The following is a 23,210-nucleotide window of genomic DNA, read 5'->3' as shown; positions in this document are numbered from 1 at the left end:
TCGGATCCTGCACTTCTGTGGCTGTGGTGTAGGCCAGCGGCTACAACTCCAATTCAACCCCTAGCCTGGAACCTCCACATGCCTTGGGTGTGGCCCTGGAAAAGACAAAAAGAAAAAAAAAAAACCTTAAGATGGCCAATAAATGCGGCAATCAAAAGATAAATTCACTCTAAAAGAAATTAACGTCCTATAAAACTGTACAGGACCTTCTATAAATCAATATTCTATATAGTTATAGGATTTAAAAATCAAACAACAAAGATTTTTAAATAAATATCAAGACATTAATACAGGAATCACATTCACAACAAGGAATATGAAAATTAAAACAAAACAAAAATAGGCAGAAATGAAACAAGAACAGATGGATGTGAAAGGAGTCAAGTTAAAATCCTAGAAATGAAAACTATAGTCACTGGGGTTAAAAAGAAAATACCCTCAATATCCAAAGTAGACTCTAGAATCTACCAGTTAAAGAGAGAATTGGTAATTAATAGAACTAAGGAATTCTTCCAGTATAAAGCACAGAGAAGCAACAAGATTAAGAATAGTAACTGTTGTCATAAAAGACAGACTTCAATATTCACTTAGAAGTTTCAAAAGATTACAGTAATCACACCAAAAAAGCAATATTCAGGGAGTTCCCTTCATGGCTCAGTGGTAACAAACCCTACTACTATCCATGAGAATGCAGGTTCCATCTCCGAAGCCTCGCTCAGTGGGTCAGGGATCCGATGTTGCTATGAACTGTGGTGTAGGTCACAGACGCAGCTCGGATCCCACATTGCTGTGGCTGTGGTGTAGGCCCGAAGCTGTAGCTCCAATTCAATCCCCAGCCTGGGAACTTCCACACATATTGCGGGGGGGCAAAAAGAAAAAAAAAAAAAAGAAGATGTCCAAACACCGAGAAGGATAAAAATAGCACTATTCCTAGAAACACCATAGAAAGCTAGAAGAATATGTAGATAAACTCTTAAAGCTTCTAACCCCTTCTTTGGGCCTACAACAGCCCACTAGCCACTCAGCAAACATTTACTCCACACCTCCACGAAGCAAGTCAAGAAAAAGAGGTACAAATAAAGAAATCTCAGCCCTCCAAACACCCACAGCCCACTAAAGGGACTGATGTAAGACAAGTCGTTACAGCAGAGCGATGCACGCTGCTATGGACACACGGACAAGGTACTGGAGATGGGCACAGGCTGTGGACGTCTACACAGCAGTGGGAAAGCTACACTGAGCTTTATTTGAACAGGAATATACACTGCAAGAAATAATAAAAGTAAAACACGTCAACAACTAATATTTTTGGCTAACATGGATCAATGACTTACTATGCACCTGACTTCTAGACATTACCTCCAATCCTCACAGCCACCCTCAGCGTTTATGAAGTCCGTTTGGTAAATGAGAAAAGAAAGTTTATGGTGAGTGAGAAACTTTCCCCAAGTCATAAAGTTAATAAACTTAAAAAGTAGAGAGTGGCTCTATAAAAATAACAAAATACAGGTTTCAATTTCTTTGACTGACCTTAGTATACATATGTGAGCTATTTCACCTGATGACAACCTCGAGAATGATTCTACTGACACAGCCCTGAAGGGCTACCTGGTTACCGGCGCTTTTTCTTTTGCTGTACCCTGCTCTCCACACGAGCACAATAAGCAAAGAGCACTGTGGGAAGCCTGGCTGAATGGGCACACTGAAGTTCACACACATTCGTGCTTTGCTTCTTGCTATTATGATTATCAATGACTATACTTGTTGAAAAGGAGCAAAAGGCGATCCAAAACTCAATTGTTTTAAGTATAAAGGTTTTGTTTAAACTCACAGTGATAGAGATTTTAACAACCACAGAACAGGCTTATGAGGATCCATCTAGAACATATGTTTATTAAAGGAAATTCATTTGTTCATCTGAACTTTAAAAATGTCTCCTATAGGAAATAACATTTGCTCCCCTAAGGATAAATGGACTTAACAGCCTGGTGTTAAGTAACCCATCTCTGAGGTCCCACTGTGGCTCAGTGGGTTTTGTCCAACTAGTGTCCATGAGGATGTGGGTTCGACTCCTGACCTCACTCAGTGGATTTAAGGATCTGGCGCTATGGCATAGGTCACAGACGAGGCTCAGATCTGACACTGCTGTGGCTGTGGTGTAGGCTGACAGCTGCAGCTCCTATTTGACCCCTAGCTTGGGAACCTCTTTATAACTCAGGTGCAGCCCCCAAAAAGAAAGAAAAAAAAAAGTAACCCATCTCTGCAGATCTGAGCACATTTGCATGGCACTAATTAATTAACCCACTATCACCTATCAGGTGAGTTCAATGGTTAGAGAATTGTGACTACTGCTGTCTGACAACTACAGAAAAAAATTGTCTGCTGTCCTTTAAAGCTCAACCGCTACATCACAATGCCTGGGAACTGTCTGCCTCACGCTCTCCACATCCAGTTCCTTCCGTAAGAGAAGTAATGCCCCCAAGTTGTAGACTTTGGCTTTTAGAACTTTAACACAGACTACCAAGAACTTAAGTAATTTTTTTTACATTGAAATGTTTTCTTTTTCTTGAATTTACTCTTTCAAAGAATGCCTCGCTTCAATTCATTACAGTTGCCTTGGAAAGAAAATCCCAATCATTCTTTTTTTCTCCTATTTCCTGGGCTCCTTCTTTCTCTAAGCCCATATATCTGGGGTTTTCTCTCCTTCTACGAGAACGTCAACTCAGAAAACAAATTTCCTCCCACAAACAGTTGATTTTAATAATTTATGAGCTAGTATAAATATTAAAAGTGTATTATGGGAGTTCCCGTCATGCCTCAGCAGTTAATGAAACTGACTAGTATCCATGAGGATGTAGGTTCAATCCTGGACCTTGTTCAGTGGGTTGGGGATCTGGCATTGCTGTGGCTGTGGCACAGGTCAGCAGCTATGGCTCTGATTCGACCCCTAGCCTGGGAATTCCATTTGCACGGGTGAAGCCCTTAAAAAAAAAAAAAAAAAAAAGTTCCTGTCATGGCTCAGTGGTTAATGAATCCAACTAGGAACCATGAGGTTGCAGGTTCAATCCCTGGTCTTGCTCAGTGGGTTAAGGATCCGGCATTGCCGTGAGCTGCGGTGTAGGTCAAACTCCCAGCTTGGATCCCACATTGCTGTGGCTGTGGTGTAGGCCGGCAGCTGTAGCTCCGATTAGACCCCTAGCTGGGAACCTCCATATGCCACGGGTACAGCCCTAGAAAAGACAAAAAAAAAAAAAAAAAAAAAAAGTGTATTATGTATTCAGAGTATTTACTTTCACATTTTAGTTTGTTACTTCTTAACTATGGCTTAAAAGGCTAAGATCTTACTCCAAGACATTGCAACTTTAGTGAGCAAATGGGTGAGTGAAAGCTAAGGGCCCATCCTCAAGGTTTGGAGGACATACAAAGCAGCCAATGCAAAGCAGCCATCAATATAAATGTGAACTATCCAATTTCCTAAATGAGATGATTAACACTGATAGCAAAAAAACTAAAATGGCAGGAATGTCACCAATGGATGCTACTTCTAGTAAAAAGTTTACCGTAACTTTTTAACAACACTAAAAATATCTTTTAAAATGTCCCTTCCTGGAGTTCCTGTTGTGGCACAGCAGAAACAATCCAACTAGGAAGCTGAGGTTGTGGGTTCAATCCCTGGGTCTCACTCAGTGGGTTAAGGATCCAGCATTGTTGTGGCTGTGGTGTAGGCTGGAAGCTGTAGCTCTAATTCGACTCCTAGCCTAGGAACCTCCATATGCCATGAGTGCAGCCTAAAAAGCAATAAAATATAATAAAATGTACCTTCCTAAAAAAATCTACCTTTAATTTAAATATATGTGTGTAATATATACATTTACAGTATATTAATGTAAAACGGCCCATTTAAATGAAATTAACTGTTTCATGACAACTAATTGAGGGTAAAATAGTATATAACATGATATCATTTATAAGTGGAATCTTAAAAATGATATAAATGAACTTATTTACAAAGCAAATAGACTCACAATCAAAACAAACTTAAGGTTATGAAAGGGGAAGAGGGGGAGGGACAAATTGGGAATTTGGGATTATACATAAAATAACAGCAAGGATCTACTGTATAGCACAGAGAATTATGTTCAACATCTTATAATAACCTATAATGGAAAAGATCTGAAATATATATATATAAAACTGAATCATTTTTCTGTACTCCTGAGATACTACAAATCAACTATACTTCAATTTTAAAAATTAATTAATTAAAAAAATTCCCACTGAGGGAGGCCAGGGATCAAACCTGCATCCTCAAGGACATGAGTCAGATTTGTTTCCGCTGAGCCATGGTGGGAACTCCTCAACAATTTTTTTTAAAAATCAAATAACCCAGTTAAAAATGGACAAAGGATGGATTCCTGTTGTGGCTCAGCAGTTAACAAACCCAATTAGCATCCATGAGGATGCAGGTTCGATCCCTAGTCTTGCTCAGTGGGTTAAAGATCTGGTGTTGCCATGAGCTGTGGTGCAGGTCACAGATGTGGCTTGGATCCCACATTGCTGTGCTCTTGCATAGGCCAGCAGCTGCAGGTCTGACTGAAACTCTAGCCTGGGAACCTCCATAATCCGTGGATGCAGCCCTAAAAAAAAAAAGGACAAAGGATTTGCGTAGACATTTCCCCAAAGACATAATAATGGCCAAACAAGGACATGAAAAAATGCTCAATATCATTAGTCTTTGAGAAGTGTAATTCAAAACCACAATAAGAACCTACTTCACATCTAGTAGAATAGCTGCAATTTTTTTAAAAAAAAGATGAATAATAACATATATTGGTAAGGATGTGGAGAAATAATAATCCTCTTACACTGCTGGTGGAAATTTAAAACAGTGCAGCTGCTAAAGAAAATAGTTTAGTGGTTCCTCAAAATATTAAACATTAACTTACCAATGATCCAGCAATTTCACTCTTAAGTATATACCCAAAGAAACTGAGAACAGGGACTCGAACTGAACTTGAAAACTAATGTTCATTGCAGCACTATTCACGATAGCCAAAAGGTGAAAACAACTCAAGAACCCATCAACAGATAAGTAGATAAACAAAATGTGGTATGTGCATACAATGGAATATTACTCAGCTATAAAATTCTGACATATCCTCTAACATGGCTGAACCTGGAGGACATATGGTATATAAAATAAGCCAGATGCAAAAGGACAAACACTAGATGATTCCAATCATATGAAGTACTCAGAATAGGCAAACTGATAGAGACAGAAAGTAGACTAGAGGTCTCCAAACTACTACATAATGGCTAGAGTTTCTATTTGGGATGATGAAAAAGTTTTGGAAATAGATAGTGGTAACGGTTATGCAACACTGTGAATGTAATTAATGCCACTGAATTGTACACTTAAATGGCAACTTTTATATTACATATTGTTATACATATTTTTATCACAATTTTTAAAATTAATAATATACCAAAACCCACATGATTGTGTACTTTAAATGGGTGAACTGTATGGTATATGAATTACACCTCAATAAAGCTGGTTTTGCTTTTTTTTTTTAAGTAAAGAAAGGAAAAGAATAAATGAATTCTCCAGCTATAAAAAGACATGGAAGAATCTCAAATGTACATGGCTAAGGGAAAGAAACCATTCTGAAAAAGCTACAAACCAAATGATTCCAACTCTATGACAGTCTATAGAAATAATAAAAAGATCAGTGGTTGCCAAGGGTTCAGGGCAGGGAGAGAGGCCAGACAGGAGGAGCACAGGGCATTTTCAAGGCAGTGAAACTACTCTGCATGTTACTGGAACAGCAGACACATGACACTGCATCTTTCAAAACCATTAGAACTAAATGCAGAACACAGAGTGAACCCTAATGTAAACTAAGAACTCTCATTAATAAGAATGTAAAATATTAGTTTAATGGTAAGAAATGTGCCACATTAATGCGTGATGTTAATGGGAGAAACAATGTGTGGGTGAGGAAGGATATGAGGGAATTCGGTCCTTTCTGCATATTTTTTCTGTAAACTTAAAACTGTTCTAAAAAAGAGTCTATTTTTAAAGTGTATACTTAACACAGATACTGCACTGAATTTCATCGTCTTCTCATGATTCATAAGACTATTCACTTTAAACACAAGCTATAATTTCACATTAGGTGGAGAGGAAGTGCTGATTCTTTTACCATCGTAGAGTATCAGGCACTACGGAATCATCTCGGTTCAATATCCTCCTAGGTACCCTTTCACCACTTCACCTCCTCTTCCACCCCCGACAAAATTACTTCATGACCTAAATTTCTGTATTCATAAAACTACTTTAATAAAACTACTTCAATAGTTTCTGAAGTCTCCATTGTCTTTGGAAACACTTTCTTACATTTATGACTAAATTCGTCTAATTATGAATTACAGTGACATTATTATATCAAATTGCCATGTCTTCTATTTTATTCACTTTGATCTTTTTTTTCACATTACAGCACTGGTTTTATTTGGTCTAATTATAAAATATGTTTTAAAATATACAAGCTTACATAAAACAAAATAAACATCATCTCTAACCCTACCAGTACCACTTGGTAAACTCTTATATAATCTTATATTCAGAAATATAATTTTTAAACAAAATTGGGGCCATTTTGTATACTCATTCATTCTTCCTTTCATTTATTCACTCACTCAACAAATGTTGATGGCTCTTCTTCTGCCATGACCCAGCAATGAGCAAGGTAGACCAAGTTTCTGCCCTCATGGAACTGACATCTTATTGAGAGAAATAGGTACACATATTTTCACTCCTTACACCCATCTTTGAGACAGATACTGTATTGTCCCAATTTACAGAATTTAAACTGAGGCTCCAAGTAATCTATCCCATTGCCTGAGGTTACCCAGCTAGTCGGAGGCGGAGTCAGGATTCAACCCCAGGCTGAATGACAACCCTTTCTGATAACACACTCTGCACTTTTAACTCATCTAAGAAATATCTTAATATGATATACTGATCTTTACAAAATGGTACCGGGGTAAAAGGCTGGATTAGCCCCAGAAACAACGTATTTACTCCAAGTACATAGTTCCTTGACTTTGATCATGAAGTTTGTTCATGGAAAATGATTCATTATAATTTCATCATATTTAAATTAAGCAGGACCTCAAGTCCAAGTTCTTAACTTTTTTGGTGTACTTGTTTTATTTGATTTTGTTTTTTAATTCAATTTATTTAGACTAAAACAAAAAACAGTTCACCCATTTCACCCCCAACCCCCAACTCTGAAAACCACTAATCCACTCTCTGTATCTATGAGCTTATCTGTTTTTAATTCCACATATAAGAGAGATCACAGTGCCTGTCTATGTCTGATATATTTCACTTAGCATAATGCCCTCCAAGGTCCAAAAGAATGTAATCTTGCTTTATGTGAAAACATGGATGGACCCTGAAGGCATTATGCTAAGTGGAATAAATCAGAGAAAGACAAATACCCTATGACCTCCCTTGTATGTCCATTTTCTATGAGGTATCATCAGGAACCTAAGTGTGTTAGCTTTACACATCCTTTTCGGAAAAAAAAAAAATTGTTCTCGAAGGCACTCAAGAGTCAACAGAAAGGATTAAACTGGAAACCATAACTGTCCCAGAGGAAAGGCAACTAGCACATTTAAAAACAACTTTTCCCCGGGTCCTGCTTTAAAATGATCCCCTCCCAAACTCTTAGTCTTTATTGGCACATGGTATAAATGTCTTTAACTGGTACCTTGATCTTTTCCAGCTTCATCTATGTGTTGGAAATCTTTTAGTGATTGAAGGTTAGGGAACCCCTCTCTGCAATGCTGAATAACTTTCTTTGATCCATTCTTGATGAGATAATCCATTAGGGTAAGGGATTTATACACATGGCGCCAGTTCTTCCCATGGTCACTGAGTCTCTGCCATAGCATATTCATAATCTCTGAGAGAGAAATTGTGTTGAAAGTCAGATCACTGATATCTAACATCAGAGAACTAGAAGGACCCCAAGGGTCATTAGAAGTTGCTTCCCTGACTTTTATTTCGGCATCTGAGTAATTTTTCACGAAGTTTTTCACTTGCCTCCTGAATGCCATAGGTAAGATAAATTTGAAGGTGAGATGGGGGATGAGAGCAATCGAATAGGAGTTTATATGATTGGTTTATAAAACTCTTGAGAGGTATTTGGTCCCCAGTTCTGCTGCTACCAAATACAAATAATTAACCTCCATCTTGACAAGGTATTGATTTCCTGAAAAGAAAAGCACAAAAAATATATAAGTAAAAAAAATTTAAATGTCAGATCAATTCAGTCTGAAAAATCTAGGGTTAGTTTCCAAATCAGCACCTCACTTACATCAGCCAGGATTGAGGGTACCTTATAAATGTTCCCAGGATTGAGATGGTAAAATCTCTCACAAGGGATTGGCTTATATTATGTAAAGAAATATAGATGGTCTTTCTAGACCTAAAAGTTTCCACTGAAGGTATCACTGAACCTCTTTGACCAGAAATAAACTATAAGTATTACATGAACAGTGGACAAGTTAGTACAAGAAAATGGAACTTGCACTGTGACATCTCTTGTGTAAGAACATATAAAAATGTTATGTCCTGAGAGTAATTAAAAGGGTGAAAACTAAGTCTTAGGATAAACTGACCCTGTGGTTGTATTCTTTTTAGAATTTACAAGTCATGAGAATCAGATCTAAATATGGTCTGTTTTCTTGTTAATCCACTCGTCATGGCGCAGTAGAAACAACCCGACTAGGAACCATGAGGTTGCGGGTTTGATCCCTGCCCTTGCTCAGTGGGTTCAGGACACAGCACTTACCATGAGCTGTGGTGTAGGTCACAGACATGGCTCGGATCCCATGCTGCTGTGGCATAGGCTGGAGGCTACAGCTCTGATTAGACCTCTGGCCTGGGAACTTCCATATGCCCCAGATGCAGCCCTAAAAAGACAAAAAAAAAAAAAAAAAAAAAGTCTGAGCGAGGGGAGGGTCATTAACTATTAAGACAAGTAATTATCCTTAGTGGACTGCACGTCTAACTTGTGGCACCATAAACCATATTTTAGTCTTGGGAAGGCTGGTAAGTTTAAGGGAAAGGTCAAATTGCTTTCTCCGCTCAGCTTTAGGACAAGATGCCCTGATGAGCATCCAGGCCCAATGAAGCCTTAACAATCTATAATCAGATTTTACTAGAGAAACTGCACACATACAAAAGAATAATGTTAAAATCCACAATAAGTGTGTTATTTTTAGTTTTGTTTCTCTTCCTTGACCTTCTCAATTCCTAGCTCAGGCTTGGTTAATTTCTGTGTATGTATTTAAGGAAGACATAAATTTTCAGAAGTATCCTAAATGAACCATCACTTCTTTTTTTAAAAATAGAGAAAGATATAAGTAATCTCTTTTTTTGGTAAAAATGCAACACAGCCTCAAATAAGCAAGATAGAAAATATATCCGTCTAATTAAGAATTCTCAGAAAGAGACTATCATCAACCCTAGGAAGAAAAAGAGAAGTTGTGTTTTTACAATCTTCTGATTTTCTCTCTTGTTTGCACTTTGAATACAGGCATTTTTATCTGACTCACTCCCGCAGTGAAAACTCGATTTATAACGTGTTTCAATAAGCCATTAAAATTTTCAATCATGAGGGTTTTTTTTCTATTGTCCTTTTTTCCACTCTACCAAGCTCACTCAATACAGAGATCCTCTGTGACATTGGCTTAGAGCAACAAATATTGATCTGTTTCTTCACAAGTCTATTTAAAAAAAAAACCAAAAAACCCTGTTAGAATCATAACTTGATGGAATTAAACAACAGTTGTTAAAATCCTTTTTTTTTTCTCTTTTGGATTGCTACCTATGTATATTTTGGAGGGACAAAATGCTAATTTTTAGGTTTTCCTCTATTCTCTAGCCCACATTTTTAAATTTAAAAAAAAACTAAAATTAAAATTTTAGTTTTTTGTTTTGTTTTGTTTTTTTGGGTTTTTTTAGGGTGGCACTGTGACTGTAACATATGCAGGTTCCCAGGCAAGGGGTTGAATCAGAGCTACAGTTCCAGCCTACAGCACAGCCATAGCAACGCAGGATCCGAGTCTCAGCTGTGACCTACACCACAGCTCACAGCAGCACGGGATCCTTAACCCACTGAACGAGGCCAGGGATCAAACCTGCATCCTCATGGATCATAGTCGGGCTCGTTACCCACTCAGCCACGAAGGGATCTCCCAAAATTTAAGTTCTTAAATGAACTTTCTGTCCCAGAAAACTACTGCTTAATAGCCTTCCACCCAAAAGAGCAGTTTAAAATGGATGTGCTGGACATCATACCAAAATTAAATACATTCCTAACCATTAGAAAAACCACAAAGCAAAAAGTCTGATAAGTGAATTAGTACCATTTACTAATGTGCTTTGTGACAGGAACATAGAATATGTAAGACACCATTCCACAACTGATATCTTCTCAAGTTAAGAGGGGCTCAATTAATTAGTGTAAGCTGTAAATTCTATGTTGGTTCATTATGTGTTTTAGACACCCGACTACCTGGAGATGCTCAGTTGACTCAGACCTTCAAAAATTTGAGAGTGTAATCACAATGAAGTGACATCTAAGACAAAAGTAGTGCCAAAGAGGGAAAATTTTCGTATCTGAATTTTGGTTGTCTGGCTACCCAAATCCCAATAATATTTAGACATGGAAGGAGGTAAGATATTTCATGTCATAAATCTGGGCCACCTCCCCTGAGAGGCCTTTGCCTAGCACACTTACTACTTAAGTCTTTCCATCATGCTCTTACAAGCACCCAGTTTATTTCCTTCATGACACGTAGCATGCTGTAGGCTTATTTATATGTATTTGTCCTTTGCTCTTTGGCTTTCTCCACCACCTGACTGGAAGCTCCATGAGAGCAGGGACCATGATTGTCTTATCTACCAGTATAATCCTATTGCCAACAGGGACCCAGCACATAGTAGGCACAGTGAATACCCAAATGATGGAATGATTTTGCTTTGGGATAAATTGGCATTGTTTCTACAGCTTCGGATTAAAACATGACATTACAAATATATATATGGGAGTTCCCATTGTGGCTCAGTGGTTGACGAATCCAACTGGGAACCATGAGGTTGAGAGTTCGATCCCTGGCCTTGCTCAGTGGGTTAGGGATCCAGCGTTGCCGTGAGCTGTGGTGTAGGTTGCAGACGCAGCTCAGACCCTGTGCTGCTGTGGCTCTGGTGTAGGCCAGCAGCTACAGCTCTGATTAGACCCTTAGCCTGGGAACCTCCATATGCCACAGGTGTGGCCCTAAAAGGACAAAAAGCCCCTTCTCCAAAAATATATATACATATAATACAGCTCTTATAATTGTCAAGTAAAATTCTAGAATTTTGAGCAAATATATTCAAATCAATCAATAAGTATTTCTTGAATACCTATCATTTAAACAGCTTTGTGGAGGACATTGGAAATATAAAATATGCTCCCTACATTCAAAAATATTAGTTAAGGAGCTTTCTCCCTTAAATAATGCTGAAATAAACAAATGATGAGATCTAAAAGGTCTCAATTTTCTTTTTACATTTACCCACTTCCACAATGCTTTGGCAAAGGCTGTTTTCTCCCTCAACTTTACGTGAATCATAACAGATCACTTAAGCTGTCCACTAACATGAAACTATTGGTCCACAACCTATTATCTGAATCTTCTGAAGCAAGATGGGTCATGGAATTCAATTTTTTTGGTGGGGGAGGAGGGACTTCTGAAGGGTAATGCCATGTCTATACTATATGTTACATGATGCCCACAGTAAGGTCTGGGGTTGTCAGTAAGGTCAGAATAATCGAACACATTAACATGACTGCAACAAAAACTTGCAAATATTTAGAATAAGACAAATGCTCATTTCAGTTCAGATCTTGTACCCAGATAAGTCCGGGGGGTGGGGGGAAATTGGTCTTCAAAACTTTTGGGGGGAGTTCCTGTGGTAGCACAGTAGTAATGAACCTGACTAACATCCATGAGGATGCACGTTTGATCCCTGGCCTCGCTCAGTGGGTTAAGTATCTGGTGTTGCCATGAGTTGTGGTGTAGGTCACAGACAGGCTTGGATCTGGCATTGCTGTGGCTGTGGTGAAGGCCAGCGGCTACAGCTTCAATTCAACCCCTAGGCTGGGAACTTCCATATGCCACCTCAGGTGCAGCCCCCCCCCAAAACAAACAAACAAACAAAAAAAACGTCTTGGAGTTCCCGTCGTGGTGCAGTGGAAACCAATCCCATTAGGAACCATGAGGTTGCAGGTTCAACCCCTGGCCTTGCTCAGTGGGTTAAGCTGTGTTGCAGGTCACATATGTGGCTCGGATCTGATGTAGCTGTGGCTGTGGTGTAGGCTGGTGGCTACAGGTCCGATTAGACCCTAGCCTGGGAATCTCCATATGTCGCAGGTGCGGCCCTAGAAAAGGCAAAAAGACAGGAAAAAAAAACCTCTTTGGATGTCAGAATTGAGAATAAGAGACTGAGGAGCTAAACCGAGTTTATCCAAAGATTTAGGACAATAATGACAACAGCATCTAAGCGGCTGAGTACAAAGAGGCACCTCTGGAAAGACAGATTTAGGGTAGTGCTATGAGGAGAGAACAGCTCTTGTGTCAGGTTCTGCCTGTAGACGTAAGATCAACTCAGGAGGAAATAAGCTCTGGCCAAGACTGTTATGGGAGAACTATTATAGAGAACACCTCGGCATTAGGTGTTACTGTTTTGATAGAAAGAACACTGCAAGAGGCAGAAAAACTCTTTTTTGAGTACTTCCTGTGTTCATTAATTCACTCAACTATGAATTTTCCAGAGTTTACCATGTGACAGGCTCCATTCTAAGAAATGGATTAACAGGCGCATAAGACAAGAGTCCCCACTCACTGGAGTAAATGGCTACTCTACTTTTTTTTTTTTTTTTTTTTTTTTGTCATTTTAGGGCTGCACACGCAGCATAGGGAGGTTCCCGGGCTAGAGATCAAATCGGAGCTGCTGCCAGCCTACACCATAGCCACGGCAATGCCAGATCCGAGCAGCGTTTGGGACCTACACCACAGCTCACAGCAATGTGCCGGATCCTTAACCCACAGAGCAAGGCCAGGGATGGAACCTGCCTCCTCACGGACGCTAGTCAGATTCGTTTCAGATAAGCCACAACAGGAACTCCCATAAACGGCTACTTTTCACTGAATGCTCACAATTATGCTCACACCTAGGCATTCAGCACTTCATCTCATTACTTTAATTAGGACTCCAGAGGCATGGACTTGAGGTCCTGCTCTGCCATTTCCTAATTAAGGTTGAACAATTCTGAGCCTCAGTTCCTCCATCTACAGCATTAGGAATAACCGCCACATAGGAGAGACTGTTGACAGGAAGAAACGAGATGCTGGGAAAGAACTCTGAACGTGAAGGGTGGAGGCGGAGGGAGCATCAATTTCCTGAAGCCAGGATATTTCCTCAGCAACCACTTCTTCACCGGGTCCACAAATGTTTCAGAATGACCACTGCGCTCCAGGGAAGCCCCGTAGCGGGCAGTGGGTCACACAGATGACTCAGCTCAGCGACTGCTCTCAGAGAGCCTGCAATTTACTGGGAGTGGGAGGCTGGGCCTTGGAGAAGCTTCTAGAAGGAGGGAGTGACGTGATGGCGTCACACAGCAGGGACTTTCCCTCACACAGACCTGCGGGCCTCGACCCGTCCAACGCGCCCCTGACGAGCGGAGCGCAGGGAGCAGAGTGGGAGGAGCATCCGCCTCCATCCCCACCCCCACTCCCAGATGAGACGCTACTACCTGAGGGAAAGGTCCAGCCGCCAGCCAGCGTTCAAGCTTTTTCCCTCCCAAACACAATCCCCAGTCACCAAGCTGATCCGCCTCCTCCAACCAGACCCGAACGCCCAGGTCCGAGCGCCCAGGTCCTGCCCCACTTCCGGCTCCTCACTTCCGGCCTCTCACTTCCGGCCTTTCCCGGGGCGGGCGCGCGCTGCTCTCAGGACTTTAAGCCAGAGGGATGCTACGAGTTAAAATATCCGTGCTTGGGGCTCTCCAGGGGCATGAGGACGTAAGTATGTCTTCACGATCTCTTGGGCTGTGGCACTGCCCTAATTCTTCATTCAAAGAATAAATTTGTGTTACTAGTATAATTTTAACTGACTGGAAACACCATCCGCAGCTAATTTTCACCTCAAAGGACACAGAGTGTAATCTCTATAATAGTGTCTAGAAATGAAAAATGGGTGTGACGGGCAGTGAAGGAGTGCCTCCCATGATGGCCTTGGGGAGCACTGATGGATAATCCTCGAAACATTCAAATGACCTTCACTGGGGACCTGCTATGAGCCAGGCACCCCATCAAAGCAGCAGGGACTCAGAGAAGACAAGAGTCCCATGCCCGGTGAGCTTACAGGCTAGTGAAGGTGACAGGTACCATCATGAAAGATTATGACAAGATATGTATAGAGTAATAGAGGAGAGAGCATCTGATTCCACCAAGGCGTGTTTGGGGCAGGTTTCAGAGAAGAGTTTACATCTGAATTTAATCTTAAAGGATGGCAAGAGTTCACTGGATAGACAAAGTAGGGGAAGCCATTAGAGGCAAAGGACACATCGTGGGTAAAGCCTTGAAAGCTGAGGGAGCCTATTATTTCAGTAAAACTGCAAGCACTGTCGTTACCATGGCTGTCACAAAGACTATCAGCAAAACAGCAGAGGAAGGTGAAGTGGCAGAGGAAAGTCAGGTCATGAAGAACCTTGTCTGTACTAGCAGGTGATTTTATCCAGTAGGCATTGAAAATGTAATCAAACCCATGTTTTAAAGCATCTTGGTAGCTGAGTAGAATACTGACTGATTAAAGGGAAAGGATTTAGAGAATAGAAAACTGTTCAGCGGATGAGAGTTACCTTTGTCTAGACCCTACTGCTTCGATCCTAATTATTATAATAGCCTACGTAATTGATACTGACATGTAGATAGGTAAGTATAACGTAACATGATAGGAGATATGAAAGAATTTGGTGCATGATAACCAACTTACCTGATTGTAATATAGAGCAGTGAGAGTAGTAGCCAGAGGGAAATTAAAAGATGGCCTGGAATTGGATGGTTGGGGCCTTGAATGCCACAGTAAGGGGTTGGACTTTATAAAGTAGTAAGGAATAAAGCAAAAGTATTTTTTACATTTTTTATAGTTTACAAAGATTTTTATATGCATGTCTTATGAGGATTTCAAAAGAAGTCTGAAATGTAGATGTTATTATCCCATTTTACAGATGATAATGCTAAGTCTGGGGAACGTGCATACATTCTACGTTATTGAGCACCTGCTATGTACCAGACAGTATGCTGAGCTGTGGGAATACAAGGAAGTTATAGTCTAATAGTCTAATAGAAGAAACAGGAATAAATCAGTAATTATGATAAATTACCATGATAAAGGTGAGCATAGATTGTTATGGGTGTCAAAAAGGAATTTGTCTAAATCGCATAGATAGGGAAGGTTTCCTGAAGGAGGAAAACCTGAGCTGAGTTTGTGGGAACAAACTGGTTATACGAATTGCACAGAAATAGTCAACTAGCTAGGGATTTAGCTGAGACTTGGACCCAAATCTCCTGCATACAGTTCTCTGCTCTTTCCCCCAAGCTAAGGACCCATCTTTGGTCCTTGACATTGAGCTCCTTGACCTTCTCAGTCGCATGTCTACCTGTCATACTTTGAGAAGGTCAGAGATCCTGAATTTTTCTTTTTAAACCCACTCATTTTTCTCTCCTTTTAGAACTATTCTCTGGGTATGTTCAGAAAAATAGATTACAAGCAGAACAGACTGGAAAAAGTGCAGAATGTTATAATAGTTCTGGCAATAATCGATGAAGGCCATGACCAAAGCAGAAGAACTGGGCATGGCGCAAAACTCCACTCTGCTGGTTCTCCTTTGACACGCAGACTTTTGCATGGAATGTTAAAGCATAGAAGCTCCTGGACTTGGCTCCAAATGTATGTGGGAGCGGGGGAGAAGGAGAGGTCTACAGGGACTCTCCAGCTTCTTTTTTGGGTGACTGTGTCAGTGGTTGTTGCTAGTTCACCAAGATGGGAGCACAGTCTGAGGAGCAGATTAGGCAGGAAAGATGCTGAATTCTGCTTTGGACATTTTGAATGTGGGGAGCCCTGGGGGCAAATAGGTGGAGATGCCCAGGAGACAGCTGAGTCAAAAGAATTAGAACAAAGGAGAGGGTTCTGGGCTGGACGCACAGACCTGAGAGACCAGGCAAAAGGCTTACATGTTACCAACCTATGGAATGAACTCCTTCTAGGTGACATTGTGTAAGAGATTCTTCTTGTCTGCTTTCTTCCATTTGGGGGCACCATAATTTAGTTGCTGTAGTGTAACATCCACCAAACACAGACCTTGTTTTATGAGAATAACTTTGGTGTGTGAGGTTTTTTTCCTGAACTCAAGAGTTTTATAAACGTGAACAAAATTTTCTCCACTTGGTTTCCAGGACAGCACCTGTCCTCCTTATCTCCTTGGCTGGTTTCCTCTCATTCCTCTGACATCTGTACTTTGGAGGGGTCTGTTTACTGCCTGTATTCATTTCTGGGGTGGTTTTATCCAGTTTCATAGTTTGCAATACCCTTTCTCTCTCAATAACTCTCAAGGTTTCAGAGGTTAGAGTCCTAACCTCTCCTGACCTCCAGACTCCTATACCAAACTCCCTCGACATGCTCACTGGCAAATTTAATACGTCTAAAAGCAAACTCCTGATCTTGTCTTCCAAATCAGTTCCCCCACAGTCTCTCCTGTCTCAGTAAATGACACATCCTTGCTTCTCAGTTCTTAGGCCTTGCACCATCAGGTCATCACTGGTGCCCACTCTTGTCTCCCACACTGCACATCATGTCCACGAGTGCATCTTTGACACAGGGTGGCAACCAAGCCTGGATTCTGTGTGCTCCTTAGGTAAGATATGGTTTTTCAATGCCACATTTTAATGTGCTATTAAATATTCATGTCTGTGGTTCCAGACTTTATGGTCACCTGTCACCCCCACATTCAGAATTCAGTCACTTCCCACCATCTGTCCTAAGTTACCATCATCTCTTGCCAGGATCATTGCAGTAGCCTCTTATCTGCTCTCCCTGCTTTTTCTCTCTTGCTTTCTCTACAATCTAACCTCAATGATCAGAGTGATCCTGCAACAACTTAAAACACAGCTCAGATCATATTATTCCCCAGATCAAAATCTTCCACTGGCTCCCATCTCACTCAAGAATAAAATCCAAAGATCTTGCCACAGCCAATAAGACCCTACAGGTTCTGGCCCCTACTCCCTCTCTGACTCCCACCTTCTGTCCACCTCACTCGCTGCATCAAGCTTGTTTCCATCTTTAGGTTTTGCACTTGCTAATCTTGATACCTGCAAAAGCTATCTCCCCAAAGAGCCATCAGGCCGGATCCCTCACTTTGTTTTGGGGGTTTGCTCAGATGCCCTTAGATCTCTCAGTAAAATTACAACCCCCACCTCAGCCATGCTGGCTATGACTCTTGCCCCATTCTGTAATTTTCCATGGTAGTACACCTGACATATGAATTATTTCTTCCTTTACCAGAATGTGAGATCCAGGAGGTCAGGGACGATGCTTTGTTCACTGATATACTCCCAGCACCTGGAACTTGGAGAAGGTGAACAGATGTTGCCTATTGAAGGAATGAAAGGAGAATGTCTGAATCCATGCTGTTGCATGAGAAGTACACATCTTACCATAGAGTTAAATTAATCCTAACTCTATACAAGAAGTACTGATAACCAATAACAACTCCTCAAAAGGAAGTGCCGAACATTTTTAAACAAGTATGGGGGGATTTTTGTTTTGTTTTGTTTTTTTAATTTTATGGCTGCAGATGCAGCATATGGAAGTTCCCTGTCCGGGGATTAAATCCTAGCACTGCACCTGGCTGGGAATTGAACCTGCACCTCTACAGCCACCCCAAGCCACCACAGTTGGATTTTTTGTTTGTTTGTTTTCTTTTTTGAGCCACACCCACAGCAGATGGAAGTTCCCAGGCTAGGGGTCAAATTGGAGCTATAGCTGCTGGCCTACACCACAGCCACAGCAGTGCCAGATCCAAGCCACACCTGCGACCTACACCACAGCTCATGGCAATGCTGGATCCTTAACCCACTGAGCGAGGCCAGGGATCAAACCTATGATCCCAGGGATACTAGTCGGGTTCGTTAACCACTGAGCCACAAGGGGAACTCCCACAGTTGCATTCGTAACCCACTGCACCACAATGGGAGCTTCCAAGTATGGTTTTCTTTTTGTTTGTTTTATTATTTTATTTTCCCAAGTATGGTTGTAAATGAAAATTTCTCCATTGTGGGTAAGTCTAGATTTCTTAAATTCCTTAATCCTTACAATTTTGCTGATGTTTTTCTGACCATCCCATGAAGGTGAGGCCTGAGATGCTGGCCTGGCATTCTTACATGAGGGTCTGTGTTCTTAGATTCTGCCTTTGCCTGGGTTCAGTTACAGAGCTGCTATGAAATTACCCACTAAAGGGGTTTTGCTTCCCTCCCAATATGCTCTGTGACATGTCTGCCCATTGTTACTTACTGCTGAAATAACTTCGAGAGCACGAGGAGGTTGTATTCTGCTCCCTGGGGGTAGTGCTGCGTGGAAAGCAGCTTCCTTCCTTGTTAGGGCACATGGTGAGACCACCATGGCACTTCCTGAATAGTTCTAGTCAACAGTCTCCTTCCTTCCCACTTCAGAACCTCTGGGCTGGGACAAGGACTGTGGCCAGAGGATTTTAACGTTTAAAAAATAGACATGGGGCTGTAAGGTGTAATGATGAACCCACCAAGAAGGCCCTTAGGCCCTTAGGAGACTGAAGAACAGTGAGGCCAACACTGAAATGTTATTGTTTTAAAATCAGCCAAGTATTTTTATCTTGAAAATCCTATCTTTTTAACATATGGAAATAGTGGGGACGCAATTCAGACTCAACTAGTTTTAAGAACAGTTGCTAAACTTGCCTTAATAAGAAGAAAGTCCAGGAGTTCCCGTCGTGGCACAGTGGTTAACGAATCCGACTAGGAACCATGAGGTTGCGGGTTCGGTCCCTGCCCTTGCTCAGTGGGTTAACGATCCGGCGTTGCTGTGAGTTGTGGTGTAGGTTGCAGACGTGGCTCGGATCCCGCGTTGCTGTGGCTCTGGCGTAGGCCGGTGGCTACAGCTCCGATTCGACCCCTAGCCTGGGAACCTCCATATGGCGCGGAAGCGGCCCAAGAAATAGCAACAACAACAAAAAAGACAAAAAAAAAAAAAGAAGAAAGTCCTTTATTACAAAGTGAAGAGGAGAAAATTACTTCCTTTAAGCCAGTCAACCAATAATTTGCTGAATGCCTACTATGACTGAGGTACCTTAATGATGCCACGCCAGATTTTTCTTTTCTCTTTTAATAAAAATGTTGAGTGGTCCTAACCAAGGAGAAATTCCCCCCAAAGAAGTAAATCAATCTAAAAAAAATAAATAAATAAATAAAAATTTTAAAAAGTAGATCTTGAGCAGAGTTTACATATAAAGGGGGTAAAGAGAGACCAGTTTACGATGTCAAATAAGTTTAATTTTGAGAGCCAGCATTTCTCTCTTTATCTTAGGTCTGGTCCCCCAACTCTGAACCGTGTCACTTAAAGCAAGTAGCAGTGTCTCTAATTTTGTGCAAAAGATGCAACGTTGGCAATCCATTTTCTAACAAGAGCAAAGACAGAGGAAGAAGCCTTCACAAGTTACACTTGGTACGGGAGGAAGGAGCTTGAGAAGAGGGTGACTCTGAACTTGAAGGTAAGAACTAAGGAAGTTGAAAGTGACAAAAACGTTAGGTCAGTGAATAATTTTAAAATCCCATAAATGTTTTAGTCCAACCTATTCAGAAGAAAATGAGATCCTCCAAATCTAAGTAAACAGCCCCCAGCTCCCACCTGACTATGGCAAAACTGAGGTTAGAATACATCCTGCCTCAGAGCGTCTCTTTCTTTCTTTCTTTTTTTTTTTTTTTTTTTTTTTGGTTTTTTTGGATTTTTTGTTTGTTTTGTTAAGTGTAAAGTTACAAGCTAAGTGTAATATTATGGGCTGAGTGCACCAAGAAAGCATTTTCTCTGAGATTTTAACATTGTGGATGATCCAGGATAATATTGACTAAGAAGTCCCGATGTTTCTCTGGACGCTTGGATAGACTCCAAGAAAATGCATTTTACTTAAGACCAACAGCAGCTCCCTGAGAGACCATCCTGAAGATTAGAAATTTTCTTATGTGAACATAATCTTTCGGGGTGAACTTGTTAAAACTGAAACCAAGCATAAAGAAGCAAAAGTGTTTCAGTGAACCTCCTGCATTTTTGTTCAACTCTGGCCCCAAGAAAACAAAACCACATAATCTAAGGCTCACGCCCAACCCTCAGAAGCCCCGTATCTGCTAGTTCCTGTGTGGTTTGCATACAGACTGCAGGGCTGACTGGGGGAGCTTGGAGGAGGGAGGAGGGAGCCAGGGGAGGAGGTTCTATTAATGGACCTGTGAGCCTGTGCCCTGGTTTGGTGTGAGACCTGGAAGGCAGCACAAGGCGGATTTGCCCTCTGCAAAAGGCAGTAATCTTGATGTTGAAATTCATCTTCCTTCTTGCAAGAGAGGATTCTAATCACTCGGTGGCAAAGCCATAGACGCAACCTCTTCTCTTCTGAAAGGTATGTCCTTATGCAACATCAGGCCACACGCTCGAGGGAGCTTGGGCAGGTTTATCATTTGCAGAAGTTTCTCTTGGAGTCAGATCTGATTAAAACGAATCCCCATGGGCTGTGTAAATATTGTTTTTACCTTTGGGTCCATCAGCTAAGATCTCTAAATCTTTTGTAGTAACGGTGTTTGTGGTGATAGGATTCGACTTCTAGCTAATGAACCAGGAGAAGACTGGTTCCTTCCTTTCCCCAGCCCACCGCACGGAAAACTCCACTCATTGGCCTCTGAGCCATCTCAGGGAAAGACTGTGGGCCCTGGGATTACAGGGGTGACCTTCCACTTCACCAGTGTCAGCAGTTATTCGGAATTGGGATGAGGAGTGGGGGGTAAAGGGCTGAACTGCAATGAATGAACACAGGATTTCTCTCGGTGCTCGCGTCTCTACTTCTATTAGCATTTATGTTGCCTCAGCACAGAACACCGGCTGGGTTCCTTTACAGAGAGAATACGTTGAAATAGAACACGTTCATAGGTTGAAATAGGTTTGGAGAGTGTATTATCTATCTTTGTCTTTGTAGTAACTGTTACCACTCTGTCCCTAAGACTGTCTCCCATTCAGGCGTTGAATCTGAACCCAACTCTTTGACATTCTCTGACCCACCTACCCCTGAACCTGAGGACTGAATACACCAACCAAAGATTGAACTGACTTAAAAATACAGTGATGGCATACCTGGAATTAGGCTGTGTTAATAATGTATCAGGAACTCCATTTGCACATTACTGAAAATCAACATCCCCAGATGAATTACAAGGAGGAGAAAATGCTTAGGATCCCAAAATCCAATAGAAAAGATTACATTGGCTCTTATCCTGTCATTTGAGGGTGGGAAAACTCAGGCAGAAAAAGGTTTCATCCTCTACAGCTACATTCATCATAGACCTGTTAGGTCTTTAGTGGGTCCTCTTTTCTTTCTTTCTTTCTTTTTTTTTTTTTTTTTTTGTCTTATTTTTAATTTCAGAAAGAGCATTTAGTATAAGTATCCTCTGCCTTAACAACCCAGTACAGTTTATAAAATGTCGCATTTATAAAATAATTTTAAAGTGATCCTCTTTACAAAAGGATCCACTATTAGATAAAGGACACTATGCAAATCGAGAGCCATCCAAGTGCGTTTAAATTTCAAGTTTTTAAAATTCTAATTTGTACCCTTTTTGACCACTTTGTTTTTTTGGTAAAGGAAAGACAGCCCTGTATCACTGAATAACACTCTCTTTCTAGATTGAACTTGGAGTGTCTCCCACATCGTAAACTGTGATCTTATTCTCCCTAAATTGTGATAGATTTCATCTTTCTAAAATGACTTTCCTGAAGCAGAGGGGAAGGAGGTGATCGATTTGTTCAAAATGAAGAATTATCTCTATTGCTAATATAATATCCTTTTGAATGTCTTCCATATCTTAGGCCCTGATGAAAATCTCCTTTATTTTTTTCTTAAATTTCAATTGTTCTACATCTGCCTCATGGGGACATTGTAAGAATAAATGAGTTAACAGACACAAAGTGCCTCAGGAAGAAGGCACTATAAAAATGTAGGGTAATATCGATATTAATTATTTTTGACTCTTGATCATTTTCTTCCCACCTCTTACACAAAATAGAGCTCACTGCCCGAAGCCATCCTTTTTAGAGACCTCGCCTTCTGGAAGAGCTGAAAATGAGCCTAGTCCCCACATAGTTATTGATTCTCAGAGGATAACACCTGCAGGTGCTGGTGGCTTGTAAAGCTCATGCCTGAACTTGAGCAGACCTCGCTTCGTTTCCTGGTTCAGAAAAGTCTACAGTTTTCAAAAATGTGTTTCCATCGGGATTTCTTAAACAAGTAACAGTACTGCTACTGGATCAGTCCTAGGGACAGAGGCTTCATTTTTGTGCCCTCATAAAACAAACTCAAAACTTGATCAAGAATCTTTATGACCTAACTTATTTAAATCAAAGGATGGGGTTGATTGGTCCCCATTTGTCCACCTCAAGAACTTGCCCAGCCCATCTTGATCTTTAAAGGAACAACACAACCTCATGCCTCTGTCTTAGGTTTTTTTTTGGAGGGGGGGGTTATTTTTTTTTTTTCTCTTTTACAATTCTTAAGAAAATACAGCCTCATTTTACAAACATTTATAGACACTAATTGTGCCTTTAATAGGTGTTGGGCCCTGTGTTAGACACTGAGTTCCCTTCAATGATATTAATACTGTATTAGGTTTCAATACATTTGAGCCAACAGGAATTCAGTAAGTGGTTTTTTAAAAAAAAAAATGCATTCGCAGCAAACGTTTTAGAGAATTAAAAGAAAATACTATGAAGTATGTGAAGAGTAAAGTCTTACATGTCC

At 40.8% G+C, this 23,210-nt stretch overlaps 2 protein-coding genes across 3 annotated transcripts in view; one reads left to right on the top strand and one right to left on the bottom strand.

Moving 5' to 3' along the window:
• The window catches only part of ENTHD1 (ENTH domain containing 1), a 101,939-nt gene extending 87,878 nt beyond the window's left edge, over positions 1-14,061 (bottom strand). The window contains 2 exon segments of the mRNA XM_003126009.6: positions 7,782-8,285; positions 13,878-14,061. Coding sequence (XP_003126057.4) covers positions 7,782-8,130 — 349 coding nt within the window. The 5' untranslated portion in view covers positions 8,131-8,285; positions 13,878-14,061.
• GRAP2 (GRB2-related adaptor protein 2) overlaps positions 20,522-23,210 on the top strand; it is a 72,209-nt gene continuing 69,520 nt past the window's right edge. The window contains exon 1 of one of the 2 annotated variants that reach the window (XM_013997505.2): positions 20,522-20,825. The gene's annotated coding sequence lies outside the window, so the exon portion shown is untranslated. The remainder of the gene's footprint in view (positions 20,826-23,210) is intronic. The other variant, XM_013997501.2, reaches the window with a different exon arrangement.

Source organism: Sus scrofa, chromosome 5, assembly GCF_000003025.6.
Source record: "Sus scrofa isolate TJ Tabasco breed Duroc chromosome 5, Sscrofa11.1, whole genome shotgun sequence".
In the NCBI taxonomy this organism is placed as follows: domain Eukaryota; kingdom Metazoa; phylum Chordata; class Mammalia; order Artiodactyla; family Suidae; genus Sus; species Sus scrofa.
The sequence above is the reverse complement of the archived record's forward strand: the minus strand, read 5'-3'. Positions and strand labels throughout refer to the sequence as shown.